This window comes from Megalobrama amblycephala, linkage group LG16 (assembly GCF_018812025.1).
Source record: "Megalobrama amblycephala isolate DHTTF-2021 linkage group LG16, ASM1881202v1, whole genome shotgun sequence".
In the NCBI taxonomy this organism is placed as follows: Eukaryota; Metazoa; Chordata; class Actinopteri; order Cypriniformes; family Xenocyprididae; genus Megalobrama; species Megalobrama amblycephala.
The window spans coordinates 4,989,255-5,014,348 of NC_063059.1; the positions used below are offsets into that span (position 1 = coordinate 4,989,255).

The 25,094-nt window shown below is 38.6% G+C and overlaps 1 protein-coding gene and 1 pseudogene across 1 annotated transcript; one reads left to right on the forward strand and one right to left on the reverse strand.

The window, feature by feature from the left end:
* Positions 1–5,230: 5,230 nt before the first annotated feature.
* On the reverse strand, positions 5,231–9,503 carry LOC125249788 (annotated as a pseudogene).
* A 13,621-nt stretch (positions 9,504–23,124) lies between these two features.
* On the forward strand, positions 23,125–24,761 carry LOC125249137 (putative gustatory receptor clone PTE03). Its single transcript, XM_048161344.1, has 2 exons — positions 23,125–23,210; positions 23,334–24,761. Exon 2 carries the CDS (start codon positions 23,365–23,367, stop codon positions 24,280–24,282), a length of 918 nt encoding a protein of 305 aa, XP_048017301.1. The 5' UTR covers positions 23,125–23,210; positions 23,334–23,364; the 3' UTR covers positions 24,283–24,761.
* The last annotated feature ends 333 nt before the right edge of the window (positions 24,762–25,094 follow it).

Here is a 25,094-nt window from a genome sequence, read left to right on the forward strand (position 1 = left end):
ACTGTAGACGAGCTAAACGAACTTTTAAACGCAAATCCGAACGAAATTCAGGCGATGCCTCTGTAGAAAGAGAAATCGGTTCGAATTTAGGCATTGAAAATGGTGCACTCACCCCTGCACCAGTAGTCACTGGAGTGGACTGATCACCAACCGGCACTCGTGAAGGACTTCCTGCAGCAGTTATCGCGGGACCAGCTGCTTCCCCAGAAACTGCTTCCATCGAAGGAAACACCCCTTTGTCAACCAAAGCAGACGCAATACAGGCTTTTATTTCCGCTTTACGCTGTGTTTTAGAAACAGAAATCTCATAGCGCTGAGCAATCAGAAACAGATCATTTTTTCGACACGCCTCTAACCCCTCAACACTAGGTTGATCTATGAATTTGTTCAAATCAAAAGTTGCCATTTTTTTTACAAAACTGGTGTGGAAACAGATAAGGAAAATCCACACACACTCCGGACCTACCTACCTACCCAGAAGTCTAACTACCTCCTATAGCTAGTCTTCGGAGGGTACCGATTAAGAGATTGCTCTCTCCCCCGGAATACCTCCAAACAAAATAAACTAAAATAATAAAGAAAACAACAGACAGTAAACCGTAGCCAGAACTGGCGCTAAGCACAGCCCTGTTGGCTTACTCTGCCTAACCGGAGAATGTGTAGGACAAACCTGATCCGCTCCACACCAAACAAATCACGTTAATTACTGGCAGCTAAATTCTCGGGAAACAATACTTACAAAGGATCCCGGACAAGCCCCCATTTATGTTACGAACCCCACTTTTAAAGAACTCGCTAGGGAAGGGGGTAAGCAACATAAAAGGACACGCAAGACAAAAGAGTAACAATTTATCCGTTTATTAATGCCGCAGCACTCGCGTATCACAGGCAACTGTTCAGATAGTATAGAACCAGCGCTCTGATACAACAAACATGAAGTAAACAAACACACAGATCAACAAAATAAAACAAAAACAACAAACAAACCACTCAGTAACAACAGCGGGCCATCAGGACGCACACAGAACTCGTCGGACAGAAGCTGGCCGTCCGCGTCAGCTTACCGCACGAGCCCTCTCTCTCAAGTGTGCGCCACGCTCACGTAGAGCTAAAGACAGTGGCAGTGGCGGCTACACGACAGGTGTTGTAGTCATAGGGAATTCCCAAGTGCGCACCACGCTCACATAAAGCCAAAGACAGTGGCGGTGGCGGCCTGGCGTCTGGAGATGCAGTCGTTGGACTCTCAAGGGTGCACCACGCTCACATAGAGCTAAAGATAGCGGCAGTGGTGACCTGGCGACTGGAGTTATGATGGAGGCAGCACAAGTTCGACACTCAACAGCACACCCCGCGTCTACATGCTCCCGTCTTATATTGAACCCAGCGCGTCGTAAATGAATGATGCGCAGGTGCACAAGGGCGGAGCTTACCCTCGGGGGAAGAGAAAGACACAAATTAATATAAAGAAAGAATACACACCACACTAAATAATAAATACAAAGGCTTTGGCCGTAACACTTATCACTGTTCACAGTCAATACGAATATAATTCTGAAGCTGTAATACACCCAGTGTCCGATTAGGATTAGGGCAAAGAATAAAATGCTAAAATTTACTGCTAAATTCAAATGTGCTTTAGCGCTGATCCAGAGACCGACACCCGCTTCACGCTTGTCATGTAATGTTATCACAACTATTCAGTGTTTTTAACCTCATTTTATTTTAGGTTTCAGACATTTAAATACACATTTGAATTAAGAAGGCTAGGAATTAAAACTTAATTCCTAAAAGATGCGCTCCGCGCCCCCAGAATATAGATAAATTACAATATAGATTTAGTTTGCAATTTGGATTACTTTTATAACATCCCATGAGTCCTGATAAATGCAATTTCTACTTCTGAAGTGCTTCTTTTTATAAAGAACACTGATTTCTCACATAATGCAGTGAAGCAGCCCCTGTATAGAGTGAATTATCAATTCCCGAGCCATCGATATCAACCAATTCAATTCGCCATGTACAGCACCTGGTAACGTCGGACTTAAGAAGATATACCTTAAGCAACCTCTTAAGGGATAGTCTGGGGAACACACCTAGAAACGATATATCTTCAGTTAAGGTCTACCTTTAGAGTCTTCATAGCACGCGAGACAACGTTATCGGGAAACCCAGCCCAGTTCAATGAGCATCATAGGTTACATATTGGTAAAAGCCATTAATGGTTTTCCTTTTAGGTGCCATAACTTTTTGGTATGAGCAGCCTATGTAGTGTCAAATTCAGGTAATTGGCACTGAAGCAGCAATGAAGATGTCCCTGAATGCGGCAGTACTTGAGTCAGTCCAGTTGGCCCTTCAGTATTTCCTTTAGGAAGTTAACTAATGCCAAAATCTTGCATTTTTAAGGGCTGAAATTCAACATGGTCATATATTTAAGCAATGGATATTTCGATTCAAAACATTTCACACACATTTTCAGTTTTAAAATCCAAAGATTCATATTCACCTTTCAGATTTCACTCACACCATATTCAGTCTGTTTAAAAATACAACCTAAAATATTCAACATGCAATTTTCGGTTCATTTTATTTCGCTTCCACAAATTCAGTGGTTCAAATTTGACAGAGAATTCAACATTGGACATCTGGGAACTGCAGGAATAGCTGTAGATTGCCTATGCATGATCTTCACCTGCTGTTAGCCGTGCTCACCAGCAGGTGGCGCAAGTGGCTGTTAACAAAAACCCAAACAAAAGCTAGAGAGAATCATTCATTCACAATAATAATTTTACAGAAATAGTAAGTATAAGTGTTAGTGTATATGATGATTATCAGGGCCAGAATGTATGCGGAAAAGCTGATAAAGACATAAAAGCTGTGTTTACGTTTAATTCAGTGTTTTCACAATTATTTTCCTTGTTTATGGCCTACATGTAAGCCACTTTCTCTACTGCAAACATTTGGCATTAATTCACTTCCATAGTTCCAAACAACTGGGCCATTAACCTGCAACAAGGCATGTCTCTGTCTGTCTTCACCTGAGTGAGAGGCCATAAAGAAGTGTATCTGAATGCATTTTTTAGTTGCTAGAATTGCATATGATGGTAATAATTAGACACAAATAATAAATAAACTAATTAGACAAAAACATAGTATTCATTCTTCATGAATTTAATTATCAAAGAGCAGATTAACATAAATCAGTGTTTCAGTAACTTAAAAAAAACCTATCACTATTTTATTATTAATACAAGAAAGTGCTTAGTTGTAAATCAGTAATATGAAGAAGTTATTGTACCATACTGTACCATTCTTACTTTGCATCAACAACAAGACACAACACCAAGGAAATACTGATCACAAGGAGAATGTTCACATGATTTCAAGCATGAACCATTCAACACTATAATCATAATATTAGGAGAGGTGCACATGCTGCACACTATTAAATTATGCACAGATCACTATCACCATCTGGTGTTCAAGGCTGTGTTAAGACATAATCTTTGCCATTTAAAAGACAAACACAACTGAGAACAAGTATGTGTAATGATCTTTTATATTCTTGATATTCAGGGCTGGATTGGGACTCATTTTCAGCCCTGGAGTTTCATGCCTTAGACCGGCCCACTTTAATTCATGACTGACTATATTAAAATAATGTAATTAAAACCTCAGTATATAAGTCTGCAATAGTGCACTGTTCTCTACAGCTTTGTAATTAATTGTATTTTTCAAAAATATCTTCAAATACCCATGATAGTACAAATGATAGTACAAAAAATGCTAAAATTTGATATAGAGTTATTTTTATAGTTATAATAATGATTTTATAATGTTAACCATTGATTAATTCTCAATAGCCATCTAGTGGCTGTAGTTAAAAATTCATGTTATTTTAATTTTAATTTAATTAAAGGTGCCATAGAATTTAAAATTGAATTTACCTTGGCACAGTTGAATAACAAGAGTTCAGTACATGGAAATGACATACAGTGAGTCTCAAACACCATTGTTTCCTCCTTCTTGTGTAAATCTCATTTGTTTAAAAGACCTCCGAAGAACAGGCGAATCTCAACATAACACCGACTGTTACGTAACAGTCGGGATCATTAATATGTACGCCCCCAATATTTGCATATGCCAGCCCATGTTCAAGACATTAGACAAGGGCAGGACGTCTGGATCTGTGCACAGCTGAATCATCAGACTAGGTAAGCAAGCAAGGACAATAGCGAAAAATGGCAGATGGAGCAATAATAACTGACATGATCCATGATAACATGATATTTTTAGTGATATTTCTAAATATTTCGTTAGCATGTTGCTAATGTACTGTTAAATGTAGTTAAAGTTACATCGTTTTCTATATTCACGGAGATGGAGCCGTCGCTATTTTCATTATTAAACACTTGCAGTCTGTATAATGCATAAACACATAATTTATACACATTCATTCTTTATAAATCTCTCCAACAGTGTGTAATGTTAGCTTTACACGGAGCACTTCAAACTCATTCAGAATCCATCCAAATAAATACTATACTCACATGATCCGAAGCATGCATGCAGCATGCATGACAAACATTTTGTAAAGATCCATTTGAGGGTTATATTAGCTGTGTGAACTTTGTTTATGCACTGTTTTATGTCGAAGCTCAGGGGCAGGGAGCGCGAGGATTTAAAGGGGCCGCAGCCTGAATGTGGATAGTTATGATGCCCCAAAATAGGCAGTTAAAAAAATGTATTAAAAAAAATCTATGGGGTATTTTGAGCTGAAACTTCACAGACACATTCAGGGGACACCTTAGACTTATATTACATCTTGTGAAAAAAACGTTCTAGGGCATTTTAAGTGTTTGCTTTCCATAGATGGCAGTAATCCTCCAATTAACCCAGGCACATTTTTCATGTCTATCACTATGAATGAAATTTAGAAATGTAGATCTTTATTAAAGTGGATTTAACATAAAATTTTTGCTATTTTATATAAATGGCAAATAAATAACACAAAATACTACAAAAATAATAATATCAATTATAAAAATAAAAATTAAATAAAAATATCAATCCTACAAAATTGCACAACTTTACAGTAAAATATTAAAGTAGGCTATTACGTTTGTTTAAAAAAAAAAGTTACATGTTACAAAATCACATTTTACTGTCTGGTTATGTAAGCTAGACAGAAAAAAAATTAATATTGTTGGCCAATGTGTAATAGCATAGCAAGCAACATAACATAAGTAATAGACCCTATATTTTATTATTTGTGTAATATCTTCTATAATGATTGAACTGAATCACACTAGATAACTGCACTGGTGGTTTATTAACATTATTGTTAGAACAGAGCATACATACGCCATAGCGGTTCTCTGACACTTCTTCTCTGGCTCACTGTAACAGCACCCACGTAATCCCGAAGGACAACAGCACCTCCTGTGGCACGGAGCGGAACAACTACAACATCAGGATACCACATCCCTCCCCCCTTAAGAGAAAAAATTACTCCAGAGGTAAGTTACATACGTTCCTTCCCACTACTCACACATGTACAGTAAAGGTGTCATTGCACTTAATACTTTAAACCTAGAGAAACAAACAAAACAAAAAAAAACAAATCAACAAGAACTGTTTTAGCCATTCTGATCACTTATTGAACAGTTAACACAGACATCTCTTATAACTCTCACATGTTTCTCTTTTTTTTTTTTTTCAACCAAAAAAAAACTAACTAGGAAGGTGGGTAGACTACCATCCTTCCAGTGAGTCCCAGAGCTCATTCTTGCTCTGACTTGAGGGATCTCACTACTATGTCACAAAGTCTTTCAGGTAAGTAGGAGTCTGTTTTGTGCGTTCGGACCTGCGCAGTACAGGTAGCGGATCAGCTCCTCTTGGTTTCTTTTCACCAACTGAAGGGTGTGCTTGAACTGTCTCTGAAGCACTCAATTCCTCTCTGACGGAAGTGGGGACATTTGAGTCTGCAGGCAGGGCCTCCAATGCTGTCCCTGAGACTGGAAAACTGGTAGGCTCCTCCGTCCAATCTGACATGCGCGTCTCGCTGCCCCCAATGGTATGCCGTTTTCTCATTTGATCGACATGACGCCTAATGACTCGGCCATCTCCTGTCTGAACTGTATAGGATACAGGTCCGGTGTTATCAACAACGACCGCTGGTATCCAACGAGGTCCATGACTGTAGTTGCGAGTGTACACCTCATCCCCAGGAGAAAAACTCCTCCACTTACTGTGAGTGTCATGTTGACCCTTCTGCTTGAGTTGTTTCTGACGTATCTTTGACTTCACATCAGGCAGCAGAAGATCCAGTGTTGAGCGCAACCTTCTGGACATAAGCATTTCAGCGGGTGACAATCCAGTTGTGGTCTGTGGTGTGATTCTGTAATTGAACAGAAATCTAGCTAACCTGGTGTCTATGGTGTCCCCCGTTATCTTCTTCATTCCTTGCTTGAACGACTGTACAGCTCTTTCCGCTAGACCGTTCGACGCCGGATGGAATGGTGCGGATGTTATGTGCTGTATGCCATTCTGTTTTAGGAATGCCTGAAACTCTTGGCTTGTGAAACAAGTTCCATTGTCCGATACTAGGGTCTGGGGCAAACCATGTATGCTAAAGCACTGTCTGAGCTTTTCAATGGTAACTTGACTTGTAGCTGTATTTCCTGGGTACACATCAATCCATTTGGAGTGTGCATCTACAATGACAAGGAACATTTTTCCTAGAAAAGGGCCAGCGTAATCCACATGCAGTCTGCTCCACGGTGACTCTGGCCACTCCCATGGATGTAGCGGGGCTCCAGCTGGAGAATTCCTGTTTTCCTGACATGTAGAGCAGGACATCACTTCCTTTTCAATTTCGGAGTCCATTCCTGGCCACCAGACATATGAACGAGCTAAGCCCTTCATTCTAGATATTCCTGGATGTGTGTGGTGTAACTGTTTTAAAATGGCTTTCCTACACCTCTGTGGAACGACAACCCTGGCTCCCCAGAGCACGCACCCATCCTTTACACTCAACTCCAGTTTTCTCTGACTGTAGGGCTTGTACTTTGCATCCACCTCCCGTGGCCATCCCTTCAAGCACCAGACTAGCACTTGGGAGAGTGTTTCATCCTTAGCTATCCACTGTCTCAGCTGCTTTGTTGTGATTGGTGGATCCTCCAGGACATCCAACATGAGAACCTGGTCTTCCACGTCCTCTTCCTCTATTTGTGGCAGTGGCAACCTGCTCAGCGCGTCTGCATTGGCATGTTCTTGCCCAGGTTTATAGATGATCTTGTACTCATAAGCTCTGAGTAGTGTTGCCCACCTCTGCACTCTCGGTGACCCCATCTGTGGCACTGGCTTTTTTTCGTGAAACAGGGATATCAGTGGTTTGTGGTCAGTACTAATGGTGAACGTTCGACCGTAGATGTATTTGTGAAACCTTTTGATTCCGAAAATGATCGCTAACCCCTCCTTATCGAGCTGTGAGTACCGCTTCTCGGCTGGTGTTAGTGTGCGTGACATGAACCCCAAAGGCTTTTCACTACCATCTTCCATGACGTGTGACAATACCGCACCTAATCCATAAGGCGAGGCATCACAGGCGAGCACTAGGTCCTTGTCCGCTGAGTAATGACCCAGGACCTTAGCTGACTTCAGTAACTGTTTTGAGTTCTGAAAAGCTTCTTCCTGCTCAGGGTTCCACGTCCACTGAACATCTTTTCTCAACAGTTTGTGTAGTGGCGCTAAGCGTGTAGCTAAGCTAGGTAGGAACTTATTATAGTAGTTCAAGAGACCTAAGTAGGCCTTTAATTCAGTCACGGTGGTTGGCGATGGAGCTTCCTCTATGGCTCTCACTTTGCTCTGCACAGGATGCAAGCCTTCAGCATTAACCACATGCCCGAGGTATTCCACCTCTTTTTTTAGAAACACACATTTGCTTCTGTGGAGACGCAGGCCAGCGTCCTTCAGACGTCTGAGGACCTCCTCTAGGGTCCTCAGATGTTCAGCTTCGTCTCCTTCCTGTCAGAATAATGTCATCTAAATACACAGCTACTCTTGGAAGGCCTTGTAACAGATTTTCCATTGTTCGCTGGAAAATGGCAGGAGCTGAAGAAACTCCAAAAGGTAACCTATTATAGGTGAACAGGCCTCGGTGTGTGTTTATTGTGAGGTATTTCTTTGAAGCCTCATCCATCACAATCTGTTGGTAAGCATGGCTTAAATCAAGCTTGGAGAACTGTTTCCCTCCTGACAGTGCATTAAACAGATCTTCAACACGAGGAATGGGGTATTGCTCGAGTGAGGAGGCACGGTTAACCGTTAGTTTATAATCTCCACATATTCTGACTGACCCATTTGGCTTCAGAACAGGAACAATAGGCGCGGCCCATTCGGCGTACTTGACAGGAGCTATAATGTCCTCTTTCAGCAGACGATCTAACTCCTCTTCTACTTTAGCTCTCATGGCATAAGGAACTGATCGGGGCCTATAAAATTTAGGCTGCGCGTCAGTTTCCACCCGAATGGTTGCTGTCATGCCTTTTAACATGCCTAACTCCTGCTTGAACACATCCTCATTTCTCATGAGTACTTCTGGTAGACTCTGTGCCTCTGTTCTCACATTTTTTATTTCCTCCCACCTCAGCTTCAGGGCTTCCAACCATCCTCTTCCCAACAAACTAGGTCCAGTGCCTTCCACCACCACTAGGGGCAATGTCTTTACTTGCTGCTCGTAGTGAACTTCCACTTTTGCTACCCCCACTACTTTGATTTTCTCCCCGGTGTATGACTTAAGTGAAAGTTTAGTTTGTTTTAGTTTCGGACGTTGCTTCTCGCTCCACAGCTCCTTAAATTTCCTCTCATTCATTATGCTTACGCTACACCCTGTGTCAATCTCAAAATTCACTGTTTTTTCATTCACTTCCAACGTCACCTCAAACGGTTTTATCCGCTGAATTGAAGTCTCCGTTTCCATGCAGTTTAATGTGAAAGCATCCTCTTCAGATCTATCACCATCCTGCTTTTCCCATTCTACATTATGTGATCGATGTGGACGTGAACACCGCTCTGCCCTGTATGTTTTCTCTGCTCGGTATGCTTTCTTTTCACTGGGGTATGCGCTTTCTTTCTTTTTATTTCGGCAAGCCTTAGCTATGTGTCCTATTTTCCCGCAACAGTGACACTTTGCCTCTTTAAATTTACACTCGGCTGCGCTATGCTGCTTCCCATGACATCGGTAGCATTCTCTTCCTGCCTTTTTCCATTCACCCTCTTTTTTCCGTGCCCCCTCTGTCTTCATGCTGTTACACGCTAACGGTGTTTTATGGAGGTCTTGAACATTTTTACTAGCAGCTTCCGCCGCTACTGCAATTTTGAACGCTTTTTCAAAAGTCAAATCTGTTTCGGACAGCAAGCGTCTTTGGATCCTGTCATCATTAATACCGCATACCAATCGGTCTCTCAACATCTGTTCCAATGTAGTACCATAGTTGCAATCATGCGCTGTCTCAATTCTGCTACGTATGTACTGACGGTCTCCATTGGCTGGCGGGTGCGCGAGTCGAATTTGTATCGCTGTACTATTTCGCTCGGTTTTGGGTTGAAGTGCTCTTTCATTAAAGTTTTCACTTGACCATATGTTTTCGAGCTGGGTTTATCTGGACTCACCAAGTTCCTTATGAGCTTGTAGGTGGCTGGTCCCACCACGCTGATGAGGATAGCTCTTTGCTTCTCTCCATCATCAATCCCGTTAGCTTCAAAAAACTGCTCTAGTATCTCACAATACTCTTCCCACGTCTGCTCCTTCAAGTCGACAGAGTGCCTATCATCGTTGTCATCTTTGCGTTTTTTTCTGTGAATCCTCCGATCCAATGCTAACGTTAGCTTTTCGCTCTCTCACCATCAGCTCACTGAACACATTCAGTATCCTCCACCTTTTAGATCGACACTTCTCTCCTCCTTCCAGTATCCTCGTCGCCAATATGTAATATCTTCTATAATGATTGAACTGAATCACACTAGATAACTGCACTGGTGGTTTATTAACATTATTGTTAGAACAGAGCATACATACGCCATAGCGGTTCTCTGACACTTCTTCTCTGGCTCACTGTAACAGCACCCACGTGATCCCGAAGGACAACAGCACCTCCTGTGGCACGGAGCGGAACAACTACAACATCAGGATACCACAATTTGCCTACTATTATTACGATGAGTAAGCTGCATACATGCCTTTATCTTTTGCATGTTTTCCCCTCATCCTTTTTATTTATTTACGTTACTTAAATCGGCCTCCGGTGGCTTAGACCTTTTACCACTTCGGTAAAGTTGGTTTTATATTCGCACATTCGGCCATCCGTATTCAATAGCCTTGTTAATCACACTACATTGGACATTCAGTGGACATTCACAAGTAAATATGCCATTAAAACAATACTTGCCTATTTTGATCGACTGTGAAAAATGTTGTAAGTTGACAATCGTTGGTTGTCAATATCATGTCGCTGCTTAAAATTCGCAAACATTAATTTATTGCACATTTATTGGAAAGTCTGAATTTATCAGAAGTCCGAATGTGCGAATATAAAACCAACTTTACCAAAGTCATTTTACCTTACCATAATTTAGCGTTGATTTAGAACTTGTCCCACTGTCCCTACAGACGTCACCTCATCCCTTCTTCTCGTATACTTTTGAGTGAGTTGTCTTCTCCGGGCGCACACTCTGAGTCCCTCCCGACCAGGTTAATTTACCCACAGGGTGACATGATATCATTGACATTACATGCAAATGTAATCGCACATCCGATCGCACATTCGTTTGATTGTTTGTTTGCTGTTGCCCATGTCGTCCAAGCAGAGGTGGAAGTAACGAATTACAACTAACGTTACTCACGTTACTGTAATTAAGTAGCTTTTTCAGGTTTTTGTACTTTTTTGAGTACATTTTTAAATCTGTAATTGTACTTGTACTTAAGTACAAATTAAGCTAAGTAATCTACTTCGCTACAGTAAAATCACATTCCATTACTGAGTACACCAACGATTTAAATATTCAAACCTTTGACCGGTATTTCAGTAGCCAATAAAGAAATCTGATCATAAACGGACCAATGAAAACCCTGATATTTTACCAGCGGTGCTTTCTCATTCTCTCATCTCCCCGACAGAGAGTTTGACACACCCGCTCCTCCTCCTGCTGTCACTCACATGTTTCAGTTACAGCGCCTGAATGTCAGCGCGAGACTGCAGGTATTGCACATAATTTTAATCATACCCGCTGGTTTCTATGGCGTATTTTAATTCCAAATGTCGAGAGCGCATTGTTGTAATGCGCAGAAAACGACGCGAGCTCTCAAATATACAAATGAACTGCTTTCCTCGTGAGTGCTGTCAGACTGTGTAGTGTGCAGTCTTGAATCTCTCCGTGCTCTTAAATTAAACGTTGTCAAAAGTTATCAATCAGAATAGACCTCCATGCCTGGCCGATGAAAATGCTACAGGAAATCTTATTGGCTTTAAGTGAAATGCACCAGAAAGTCTCTCAACAATCAAAGGTGGATCTTTTATTTCTTTACAATGTAGATATATGTTTAAGAATTTGTATGATTTGTACATAAAACCTACATATAACCTAGTCTGTCTAACTGCATCACTATATTGTACAGACATTACAGGTCAAACCCCTCTGATGTTCTTTATATCTAGATAAACAACATATTATAATGGCTCTTAAAGGGATAGTTCACCCAAAAATGAAAATTTGATGTTTATCCAAGATGTAGGTGACTTTGTTTCTTCAGTAGAACACAAATGATGATTTTAACTCCAACCGCTGCCGTCTGTCAGTGATATAATGCAAGTCAGCGGGAACTTGGACTATAAGAGTAAATAAAACATGCACAGACAAATTCAAATTAAACCCTGCGGCTCGTGACGACACATTGATGTCCTTAGACACGAAACGATCGGTTTGTGCGATAAACCGAACAGTATTTATATAGTTTTTTACCTCTAATACACCACTATGTCCAACTGCATTCATCACTCGATTCGTGAGGTCTGATCGTGCTCTGACAACAGCAGTGATGTCTCGCGCATATACTTCAATGAGCAATTATTTATATAGTCCAAGTTCCCGCTGACTTGCATTATACCACTGACAGACGGCAGCAGATGCAGTTAAAAATCATCATTTGTGTTCTACTGAAGAAACAAAGACACCTACATCTTGGATGCTCTGGGGGTAAGCAGATAAACATCAAATTTTCATTTTTGGGTTAACTATCCCTTTAAAGGGTTAGTTCAACCCAAAAAATTAAATTCCTGTAATTTATTACTCACCCTCATGTTGTTCCAAACCCGTAAGACCTTCATTCGTCTTCAGAACACAAATTAAGATATTTTTGATGAAATCCAATGTAGCGAAAATTAACTCAAAGGGGAAATATTAATAATTATTCATAACTCATTATGATTATTAATTATGATTAATTATGAATATGCAAATCCGTTAATCAGATTAACTGGACGTAGCTACATTAAAATTAACATTACAATCAGTTAACCTGTTCGTCCAGTGAACGCTCAGTGTTGATTGTTTATTAATTCTAAGAAATGTCAATTTCCAAGTTATGGAAAATAATATTTCTTATTGTACTGTACTACTCACGTAGTCCGGATCTATCACTTAAGAGGCAATTCATTAGCAGACGGAGTCAGAACCAAACGTGTATTGTGCACAATCTTTATTAACTAACTCACAAACACATAACTAAACTAACAAACACATAACATAACATACATAAAGGGTCACACACACACACACACACACACACGCAAGTCAGAATGAGTAATGATAGTGGTGAACCGGAAGAGATGCTGTTACTAGAGCTACATGAAATGTCAAAGGCAATCTGGAAAGGACTCATCAGTTTCTTTTAGCAATAGCAAAGGTAAAGTCTTTACAAATCAATACTAAATCGCTGTTTAGCATTAAAATGTACGATACTTGCAAGATGCCTTTAGGCTGAAGAGCGTCGGATCTGCAGGTTGAGGATAACTCTTGAAGTTATCATCTGAAGTTGTTGCCAGTCTGTTGGGTGATGAGCACATGGCTGGGTGTTGTAGGCCAGGGGCCTACCAGCCTTGCGGCCGGGCCTAGAGAGGCCGGCCGCAAGGAGATTTGTTCGGTCCAGAAGCAAGGAAGAAGAAGAGAGGGAGTGGCACTGTTCGCTGGTTTTTAACCTCTGGTCAAAGTCACACCTCTCAGTTGTTGACCGGACCAATGAAGATGTTGTAATTCTGGGTGGCAACACCCCTCCTGTCAGGGCTTTTACAACCCAGAAAGATTAACAAGCTGAGTTCTTGAATCAGAACTATTAAATATTCTTTTAATACTGATGTGTTGCACAGGTATGGATGTACCGCATACACAAACATTTAAATCTTCCCGCTACGAACGTATAGACACTAAACATGGCATGATTGAAGTTACCATGCAGGTCATAACATTTAACAATCATCAAACATGTAAATACAATGAGTACAATACAACATCAGTAATAATGGATACCATTTCCTGAGAAGGAATCATTTATAGCACAGTCTGTCTATACATTAATGCCATAGAGTCTGTGTTCTGTGTGGAAAATGCAGGGAAGATGCAGATTTTCTGTGTCTCTACTCTGTTCTCCATGCGGCAACCACATTCCTCCACGCAATAAACTTGTAACTGAAAACTTCCCGGGGGATGGGGACAGACTCCAGAGTGAGCTTAAAACTATTGGTTAACTAACCAATAATTGTGTCTGATTTGCCTCAGTCATTACACCAAGAACTTTCTGACCCCAGACTGCAAAGTAATTGCAACTTTCAAGGCCCAGAAAGATAGTAAAGACATCGTTAAAATAGCCCATGTGACTACAGTGGTTCAACCTTAATGTTATGAAGTGACGAGAATACTTTTTTGTGCAAAAAACAAAAATAACTTTATTCAATAATTTCCTCTCTCCGTGTCACTCTCTGATGCTGTTCATGTGAGCATCACGACACATGCGTGTGATGCTGACGCAGAATCCGGCTAATAATGAGCTGACGTAGAAACTGGAAGTACTGCACTGTGTTTACTAAGTGAACAGCATCAGAGACTGACATGGAAGAGAAGAAATTGTTGAATAAAGTCGTTATTTATTTTATTTTAGTTTTTTGTGCACAAAAAGTATTCTTGTCGATTCATAACATTAAGGTTGAACCACTGTAGTGACATGGACTATTTTAACAATGTTTTTACTACCTTTCTGGACCTTGAATGTGGTAATAATGTTGCTGTCTATGGAGGGTCAGAAAGCTCTCGGATTTCATCAAAAATATCTTAATTTGTGTTCTGAAGATGAACAAAGGACGTGTCTCTTCAGAAGACTTGAAATAAGCCGCTCCATTTAAATTGATTACTGTTAAGAGTCTTGAAAATGACTATCTTGACAAAATGGATGGACAAAAAAGTTATTAAATTAAATATTAAAATATCTACAGTGTACAGTATGTGGTGGTTTTCCCCATGGTATTTAAAATGATACTGAATATGAATCATTTTCAAGGTATTGTATTGAAGTTAGAAATTCCAGTATTGTGACCTAATTCATGCACTTCGTCAATAAGGTCAAATGCCGTGTCCACAGTTTCTAGAGCATCCATATTTCAACCCAGTGCCATGACAACACTGGCCCTCGCGGCCAAATAAACCGGCCCACCGGGAATTCTCCCGGTGCTCCCGATTAGCCAATCCGGGCCTGTTTGTCCCTCAAATCTGATTGGTTGATTTGAATGTTGTTCCAGGATCAACAAAAATGTTGACCCAGGAACATGTTGAACTCAGCAAAATCAGGTTCTGCGTTTGTTTTTAGTAGTTCTTACTTTACTTTATAGCAAAATATAAAAATGGTCCATACTTTTCGTAAGACGTAAACCCTTCACCCCTAGTATGTTTTCTCAGTACCAAGGCCTGCTATGTATCATTTACATAGTTGTCTAAATGTAAAATAATAATAATAATAATAATAATAATAATAATAGCTTGACCTCTGATCTTACCTTAAACATCTGATCTTACCTTTTTTAACTATTACTATTACTATTACTATTGCTATTACATATCTCTACTGGCTTCCAGTTGTCTACCATATTAAATTCAAAATTCTCCGACACACTTTTAAATCTTTGCATGGCTTGGCTCCCCCTTATCTTTGTAATATGCTCGTCCCCTACACCCCGACTCGCTCACTACGTTCCTCTGACGCTGGCCTTCTCGTTGTCCCTCGGCATCGCCTCTCTTCAATGGGGGGCAGATCATTCAGTGTTATTGCACCCAAACTCTGGAATTCTCTCCCCCGCTCACTCTGTTGTGTTAATAATATCTCTGAATTTAAATCATTACTCAAAACTCACCTGTTTTCTGAATGTTATACCTCTGATTTGATTAACTGATTGCTCTGCATTATTACTAATAGTTCTCTGAATGTTATGTTATGTCTCTTAAGTCCTGTTTTGTATTTTTGTACTTGACTCTATTCTTCTGTATGCTTCCCTGTCCATTATTGTTTTTCATCATTGTCTACTCGTATTATCTCTGGTAACACTTTAGAATAATGGTCCATCATTAATAAGTAACTATGCAGGAAGTAAAGCAGGACTAATGCGTAGTACTACATTAATACTTCAGCTACTACTATTAACTAATATTGAAACAAGCTTTCACGAGTTCACACTTACAAATAAGTCAGGTAAATAAATTGGTAAACGTATTTGGCGTGCTGTCCGGGGAGAGGGCTCCGAGCTCGGTAATCGGCCCGAACACAGAGTACCCCCCCCCCTGTCGAGGATCCTTGGGTGAGTTTTGACTGTGATTATATACAGGCCTGAACTCATGCCGATTGGATAGATACGTTGATTACAGATTGTTGACAGCTGGTTGAGATGACGTAATCCTTAAGATGACGTAATGATTGGGTAGGTTATTTGACTTGTTCCTCCTGAACTACGTTAATGAAACATAATTAAATAATCAGTAAGTAATATCAAATTTAGAAGATAGTTCCTTATTAGCTAATCAATAATTACCTAATGAGATTGGCATCATTAAGAACTAATAGGTAACTATGGCAAATTATAAAGAATTACTAATTAATTACTAATCACCTTATCTCTTCTTTGATAATTGTACATTGTAAAGCGTTCTTGAGCCCTGGAAATGCGCTATATAAATAAAATGTATTATTATTATTATTATTATTATTATTATTAATAACAATATGTTCACTAATTTGATAAATAAATCTGAAAAAAAAGTCATTTTAAAAATAATACAACATTATAGCAATTAGTGCTGGGCGGTATACCGGTTCATACTAGGGCTGCACGATATATCGCATGAGATTGTCACGCGCATTTCGTCAGTAAAGCCGGTTCCCTGATTACCGCTAAATCGCCATCACCTGCTTTCAAATGGAGCGCCATTTAATAGACAGAACCGTAGATCACTGAAAAGCCACGCAATATCGCGTTCATATCGCAGATGAATCGCCTTCGATAATGAACGCGATATTGTGTGGCTTTTCAGTGAACTACGGCTCTGTCTATTAAATGGCGCTCCATTTGAAAGCAGGCGATTTAGCGGTAATCAGGGAACCGGCTTTACTGACGAAATGCGCGTGACAATCTCATGCGATATATCGTGCAGCCCTAGTTCATACCAAATACCGGTATTTATTTTTGTTATGATATGAATTTTGTTGATGCCGCAATACCGGTATGTGTCGCTTAACCAACGTTCGGAACGCGGCGCAGCGTCACTGTTTGAGAGCATCCCGTTTCACTGTTGCACTGTAGTGAGAGCACAGCTGAGATCGCATCACAGCCTATGGTAAGTCCGAAATCACCCCCTAAATCCTCATTCACTATTCCCTACGTTATCCACTTACATTGTTCACTTGAAAGAGTGAATGAAAACGAGTGAGTGAATTCAGACAGCTTTTGTTTGTACATCGGCTGCACACTCATTATTGCGGTGCAATGTGGGATTGGATGAATGCACTCAATAACGTCCACTATGGTTTCGGACACCACTAAAAATGGCTGTCGCCTCAAATAATTCCCTATTTGAGGTTATAGGGGCGATTTCGGATTCAGCCCTTGATTACAGCAGGGAATTCAAACTACACGCAGCGCGCAAGAGCGGTTATTGCACAGAGTGCTGTGATGAGATTAACTATGTTCTCCACATGGATCATATATATCAGATATAGACCGGAGCGAGCACGTTCAAGTTTTTATGGACCTATTTCATATACTCTAGTGCTCTAAACATGAACCAGCAGCGTGTATGCACACATATTTCATCACGTCTTCTTCAAATGAAATGTAACCAGGGCTGGGGAGTAACGAAATACATGTAACGACGTTACGCATTTAAAATACAAAATTTGAGTAACTGTATTTCGTTACAGTTACATTTTAAATAGATGGTAATCAAATTACAGTTACATTCAAAAAGTATTTTAGATTTCCAAAGTGATTACTTTGAATTTTTATGTCATTTATTTCATTTAATAGGCTATTAACGTAAGCTGTTTGAGGATTTTTAACCAACGAGCCAATAGTTGATGATTATCCGACTCTGTCTGTTAAAAAAAAAAACGCGCGCAGCCTCTTCAGATAAAGCAACCTGCAGAGTGCAGACATGAGATCGCACGCAAAAATGGACAGGAAAACAGGGCATAACGCATTTCTCTAGTGGAAATTCAAAGACAGTTTTACTTATATAAACATGAAAAAGGACGTACAGTAACATCATAGTGCAATGCAAGCTATGTCTACCTGCAACAAAACTTCTGTTGGCTTCAAACGATTCAACATCTGAAAAAGCATCTTGAGGTAGGCCTATAAGCTGTTCTTGGTCTTTGAAAATGTTATTTTCCTTATTTACTCCTTATTTTCCTATTTACTCGTACGTTGAGCTTTATATGTTTATCATTAGCCTACGGTTAATATTTATAAGAATTTATTAGGTCTTTGAAAAATAACACAAAATCCTCATAGAATTAACATCCACTTAATCATGCGTTAAATAATGTTTTATAAAGCCAGCTATACAGAGAAACTTTAAATCTTATTAATTCACTCCAAATGTTTAGGTAACGTAGGCCTTTATGGTGCGCACTCAAGTTCATGATCAAAAATAGAGTAGTCCACTGGTCATAAATCCAAAGGTTTTTTAAGTTTTATTTTGGTCTATCTTTATTCCGGGCTTGCAAACAAACTGCTCTGTAATAATTTCCCAAAATGTCAGGAAATATTTACTAAGCCTGTCAACAGGACGTTAACACAGGCATACACTGAAAACGGACACAAAGAGGAGAACAGACACACCAGCAGAGGAAATACTGCACCATGCACAAGCTCACTGTTCGCAAAATATAGGAAGAATAATATAAATATTAAATTGGGGTTGATATGAATGTATCTCTGAAGGGAACTGTCTTCAGAAAGGTTTTGATGGCTTTTCCTCTTATTCTCCAGCGCAGCGCTGCTGTGTGTGTGTGTGTGTGTGTGTGTGTGTGTGTGTGTGTGTGTGTGTGTGTAGAGGTAACCATGGAAACGCTATATCACTGCTGGTCCATAAGCGCCACCTACTGTCAGAGAGTGAATTTGCATTTCATTCAGTCCGTCTGCTGATTTTGTTTTGTGCAGGTGTCTTATGTAGCATAATTTCACAAAGCTAAAGTCAGACCATGCTGTTTTTTCTGTTAATCTTAAAATTATACAATAATTTAAATTAAAAACAACTGATCATGCTCATGTTCATTTGTTGGGACTGTGATAAAAATGAAATGTTTGCCTCTAATATCAAAGAGCTACACATATTTTTTGAACAAATAAACAACAAATAAATTTGCTTTAAAAAATCTGCAACCAGTATCAGAATCAGCCAATTTGCTTCTGTTGGCCATGAAAAATCAAAATAGGTGCATCAGTGCACTAAGGTTAAATATTAGTATAAATATATTGGTGGTGGAGAGATGCAAAAAACTGTTGAGAAACCGTAGGTGTGTCAGCTTTGAATACAGGCCTTCTCTCGAGATTATTGGGTAAATCATTTCATTTCATTTCGTTTTCTTTATAAACATTCTAAATGTTACACACAAACTTTGTTAATAAAACAATTTAAACCACTGTGTCAATTCGACTCTATACACCTATAAAACAACCTATATTATTAACAATATTTTATTGTTGTTATTTAATATTTTGTTATCCCTCTGATGCACATCTTTACAAATATAATTTAGGAATGATATCAATAGTAATTATATGGATGTGATCTTAAAAGAAACAAATATTTTCATAATTTGTTTATCAAGATATTGAAATTCTTTAACAAAACATAGGTTATGTCTAAAAAAACTGTAAACTTAAAACAGAACATCAAGTTAATATGGTCCTTTGTGTTAAGTATTCCAAAGTATTTAGATTAAGTTACTAAACTTGAGTAATGTAATGAAATACGTTACTGATTACTTTTTAAAGCATGTATTTTGTAATCTGTAGTGAAATACATTCTAAAAGTAACCTTCCCAACCCTGAATGTAACGTTATGCAAAGGACACTGAACTGTACGTCTGATCACGACCGCGATGACAGGATGGGTTATTCTGCTACACAGAAGACGATTTAAGTTAATAAATAGACTGGGCAAAAATGTAACTGCTTTATTCTTTCTGTGTTTAACTTACGTGTGTCATTTGTTCAGAGACTGTAGTGCTCTTAAATGTACTGAAAACATCCTTAGTTTAAATGTTCTTCCGCGTTTCTCCCTCGTTTTGGCAGTTTGTTGTTATATAGGGTTAGATTTTTGCTTAAGGTGCCCTCAACTCTTTTTTTTTTTTCTTATCTCCATGGTCATATTTTAATATTCATGTGTCTGTAGTGAGTGTGTTGCAGGTCTGTGTTTTATTGGTTGTTGTCTCACCACAGCATCATTTTGTGGGGCTTTGTAAACCTGTATTAACTCTAGTGTGGAATCTCTAAATCTTTATAAATACATTCATGCAACCATACGACAGGCTAATTAATACTTATAAATCAGTGTATGAATTATGAACATGCATTGAAAAGGAAAATGCATGACTTATAAGTAATTATAAAAATAATATAAATGTAACTATAACTGTTCTTATAATGTGGTATAAGTTTTAATAAGTCTTCATAAATATGTTTATAAAATAGTAATACTTGCTTATAAATAAGTATAAATGGAGCTGTAATTAATTATAAGCATGGTCTTCATAGAATGTGTTACCTATAATTTCTGCCTCTTTCTGTGATATAAAGCCACGTCAGATCACAAAAGGAAGTTATACTAATATGGTTAATGATGGAAGATTCTCAAGGTGAGAAGAGCAAAAACCTTACCTGAGACGGTGTGTGGGCACTTTCTTGCTCAGCCATTTTGCAGTGGTGTGAAAAGCCTGCTCACATCCTGCTAGTTGAGCAACAGGTTTTGCACCTGAGACAGACCTGTCTGAAAATACAGAGGTCTGGACCTCGGGGACCTCAATGCTGCCTGTCTGTTATTACCTGAAGTGCAGGGCTCCACTGCAGTAGTTTGAAGAGTGCCCATCAATGCCTGCTGGCCCAGTTGCTTCATTAGCCCTATTGTCATTTTTGTACTTTGCACTTTGGGTGAAAAATAAATGTACAGAGGTTGAATATTTTAGTTTTATTCAGCTCAAGTAAAAGTACCCTAATTTCATTATACTCAAAAGTAGAAAAAATAGAAAAAAGTATGCAAGTACTATACTGAAAGCACTTGTAATTGTACAACCCCAAATCCAGAGGGACATTCTGTAAAATGCTATAAAATCAAGAATCTGTGATTTATTAATTCTCCCCAACCTCTATTTAACTGACAAAAGTACAAAGAAAAGTTTTTTTTTACAACTTTATTGTATTTTGTAAGTATAACAAATTTTGATTTTGATGGCTGCAAATGGCACACTCCAGAAAAGTTGGGACAGAGCCATGTTTACCATTGTGTCACATCACCTTTCCATTTAATTACAATTTTTAATCATTTGGAAATTGAGGATACTAATTGTTGCAGTTTTGCAAATGGAATTTTTACCCAATCTTGTCAAGACATCTGCCAAACAGTCTTAGGTCATCCTTGTCTGATTCTCCTTTTCATGATGGGCCATACATTATCAATAAGAGTCAGATCTGGACTGCAGGCAGGCAGTCAGACACATCCACTCTGTGGTGTAAAGTGTCTAGAAACCACTCTGATGTATCACATGCAGAATGAGGCCTGGCTTTGTCTACCCAGGAAAGATGTGATCTTGATGGCAGTTTATGTCTCTGTACAATCCAAATATATGACTCCATGAAAATGGTACCTTCACCCAAATGCAAGTCACCCATGCCGTTTGCAGAGATGCACCCCCATACCATGAGAGATGTTTTCTTTTGCAGCCTGTCGCTAATAAAAGTCTGGATGGTGCCTTGCAACTTGGGACTCAGTTTTTTCCAAAAACAAGCTGAAACATTGTCTCATCTGACCACACATTTCCACTGTCCTTTAGACCATCTGAGATGAGCTTGGGCACAGAGAACTTGGCAGCATCTCTGCATAGAACAAATATATAGCTTTCTCCTTGTGTAACAGAGATTTTAGCTGCATTTCTTGATGCAGCATCAGACTGTTAAGTGACAACTGATTTGATCCAGTTCATTGAACACCGCAGGTTACATACTGGTAAAAGCCATAAATGGTTTTCCTTTCAGGTGCCATATCTTTTTGGTATGTATGAGTAGCTTATTTAGTGTCAAATTCAGGTAATTGGCACTGAAGCAGCAATGAAGATGTTCCTGAATACGGCAGTACTTGAGTCAGTCCAGTTGGCTCATTAGTATTTCCTCTATGGAAGTTAATTAATGCCAAAATTCTTGCAATTTAAGGGCTGAAATTCAACATGGTCATATATTTAAGCAATTGATATTTCAATTCAAAACATTTCACACACATTTTTAGTTTTAAAATTAAAAAAAAGTTTTAAAAAGGTAAATATGAATAAGATCACCTTTCAGATTTCACTTACACCATATTCAGTCTGTTTAAAAATACAATGCCTGTCTATTATACTTCTGTCTCTCTTCACCTGAGTGAGAGGCCTTAAAGAAGTGTATCTGAACGCTTTTTTTTTTTTTTTTTTTTTGCTAGAATTGCATATTATGGTAATAATTAGACAAAAATAATTAATAAACTAATCAGACAAAAACATACTTAAATACATGAAGAATGAATACTATCACAGAGCAGATTAACATAAATCAGTGCTTCAGTAACTTGAAAAAAAAAAAACCCTATCACTATTTTATTAATACAAGGAAGTGTTTAGTTGTAAATCAGTAATATGAAGAAGCTAGTGTACCATACTGTATCATTCTTATTTTACATCAACAAGACACAATGCCAAGGAAATGCTGATCACAATGAGAATGTTCACATGATTTCAAGCATGAACCATTCAACACTATAATCATAATATTAGGAGATGTGCACATGCTGCACACTATTAAATTATGCACAGATCAATATCACCATCTGGTGGTCAAGGCTGTGTTAAGACATAACCTTTGCCATTTAAAAGATAAACACAACTGAGAACAAGTATGAATCTAGTCAATAGTACCATATCACCAATGACACTTTGCATATTGTGTTGAAAATTAATTTAAAATAAAAAAAAAAAAACCTCACAACCTCATTTGTTGTGTCTGCCCACCAGACTGCACATTTTCATCCAACACAAGTTGTTGTTACATTCTTACATCGTCAGACTTCAAAACATTTAATTTTAAGCAAATTGTTCAATAGCTTGCGGTTATCAGTGAGTTTTGAGTTACAAGAGTTTTACCAACTGTGCCACATTTTAAATGTTTAGTTGAGAAAAACTTCCGGTGTGCTGTTTATGCAAATCGAGCCACAGTGGAGAGGTCTTCAGAGACATGTTTTATGCTATAAAAATGGCATGTACGGTGACTCTAGTTCTTCTAAAACATAGCACAAGTAGGCTAGAGCTAATTCTCTGCACATTTACACATTCTTTGAAGACAAAGGGATGGTAATGTCAGATTGTATCACAGAAGGTGACTATTCTATAGTAACTATATGTAGTAGCATGTGTAACAAGGACACTGTAAAATGAAGTATTACCAAACAATCTTTTTTAAGGTATAAATAACATGAACTGTGTCTGCTTTCATCCTCAGGTCAATGAATCCATCCTTTGCTTAACGGAAAATGGAAAATGGAACGTATTTTTACTTGATGTTGTTTGAAAATATTGGGTACATAAGATATGCTTTCTTCAGTTTGGGAATTATTCTATACTGTGCTATTATATTCTTCAATGCCTTTATAATTCTTGCCATTTTTCTTGAAAGGACATTACACCAGCCCATGTACATTCTGATTTCATGTTTGTCCTTCAACTCTGTGTTTGGAACAGCTGCTTTTTTCCCAAGGTTACTGACAGACTTGCTGTCTGATACACACTTGGTTTCCCGTGAAGCATGTCTCTTACAGGCTTTTGTCATTTATTCATATGCATCAAATGAAAATACAATATTAATGTTAATGGCATTTGACAGATATGTAGCAATCTGTAAACCTTTACAATACAACAGCATAATTACTCCCAGGATTTTATCTGTTTTAATAGCTATGAGCTGGATTTATCCAATGCTTTGTGTCGGCATTGCTGGTATTTTAAATGCCAGACTGAATGTGTGTGGTAACAAACTTTGGAAGGTGTATTGTCACAACTGGGAAATTGTCAAGCTTTCTTGTTCAAACACTATTATTAATAATGTTTTTGGCTTTTTCATAGTGACCACAACTGTTATCATGCCTTTAAGTTTTATATTATATTCTTATGTTAAAATTCTGATCATTTGTACAAAAAGCTCAGCAGAGTTCAGGAGAAAAGCTTTTCAAACTTGTATTCCACACATGGTGATCCTTTTAAATTTCTCTGTTGCTCTTTTTTGTGAGGTCACTTTGAGTCGGTTTGTGACTTTGGATCTCCCTATATGGCTCTCGATTATTCTTTCACTGGAGTTTCTTGTTGTACCACCCATCCTGAACCCTGTTGTTTATGGTCTGAATTTTCCTGAAATTCGCAAAAAAATGATATGTATTATAAAAGCATCCAAATAGCTGTGTTTTTGATGTAATAGGTAATACAGAATGTGTATGATATTCAGCAAAAAATCATTGTTTAATCAAACATTGTTTTATCTCTTACCATGCTTTGTAATCGCATACATTACATGTTATCTGTAAATGTAACATTCCCAGTAAATATTTGACACAATTATACATTTATAGGCCTATACATATAATCTATTATTTAGCCTGGCTAAATGAGTGAACACTGTTACTGCATTACTGACATGGGTCAGACAGACCCTAAGTCACCTCTCAGATACCAAATACAGACATTGCCTGAAACATTAGAATTGCATTAGAATACCAGAATTTCATTTAATTTAAAAACGAATTTGTTATAAAAGAAGGGGATTGTAAAATCCACCCCTTCATATTAACTCTTTCCTCGCCATTGATGGAATTTTCCCAAGAGGTCCTCGCCGCAGCCTGTAGCCCGATGATAGCAGATTAGATCCATTACATAGTGAATGTTTTAACAATGTTTGGTGCATTCAAATCCTATACTGCACATGCTCAGATGGGCTGCCAAACTGTAATGCTGAGATACTAGTTGTTTCATTATGCAAATTATATTATTCTGCGATATTAAATCAGTATTCAAACTTTAAGCAACAAGAGCGTAGTCTTTTGAATGAAAGAATTTGGTAGACTACGTATGCTTTTTATTCTTTGATTAGTTTTATGGGGGAAAAATATAATGGGAATGCGGGGGGTCACGACACGACCGCAAAGGGAACTTTCCCTTTTGCGATCAAAGGGGCAGGGGCTTTCCCATCACTGTCTGGTTCATCTCATACCAA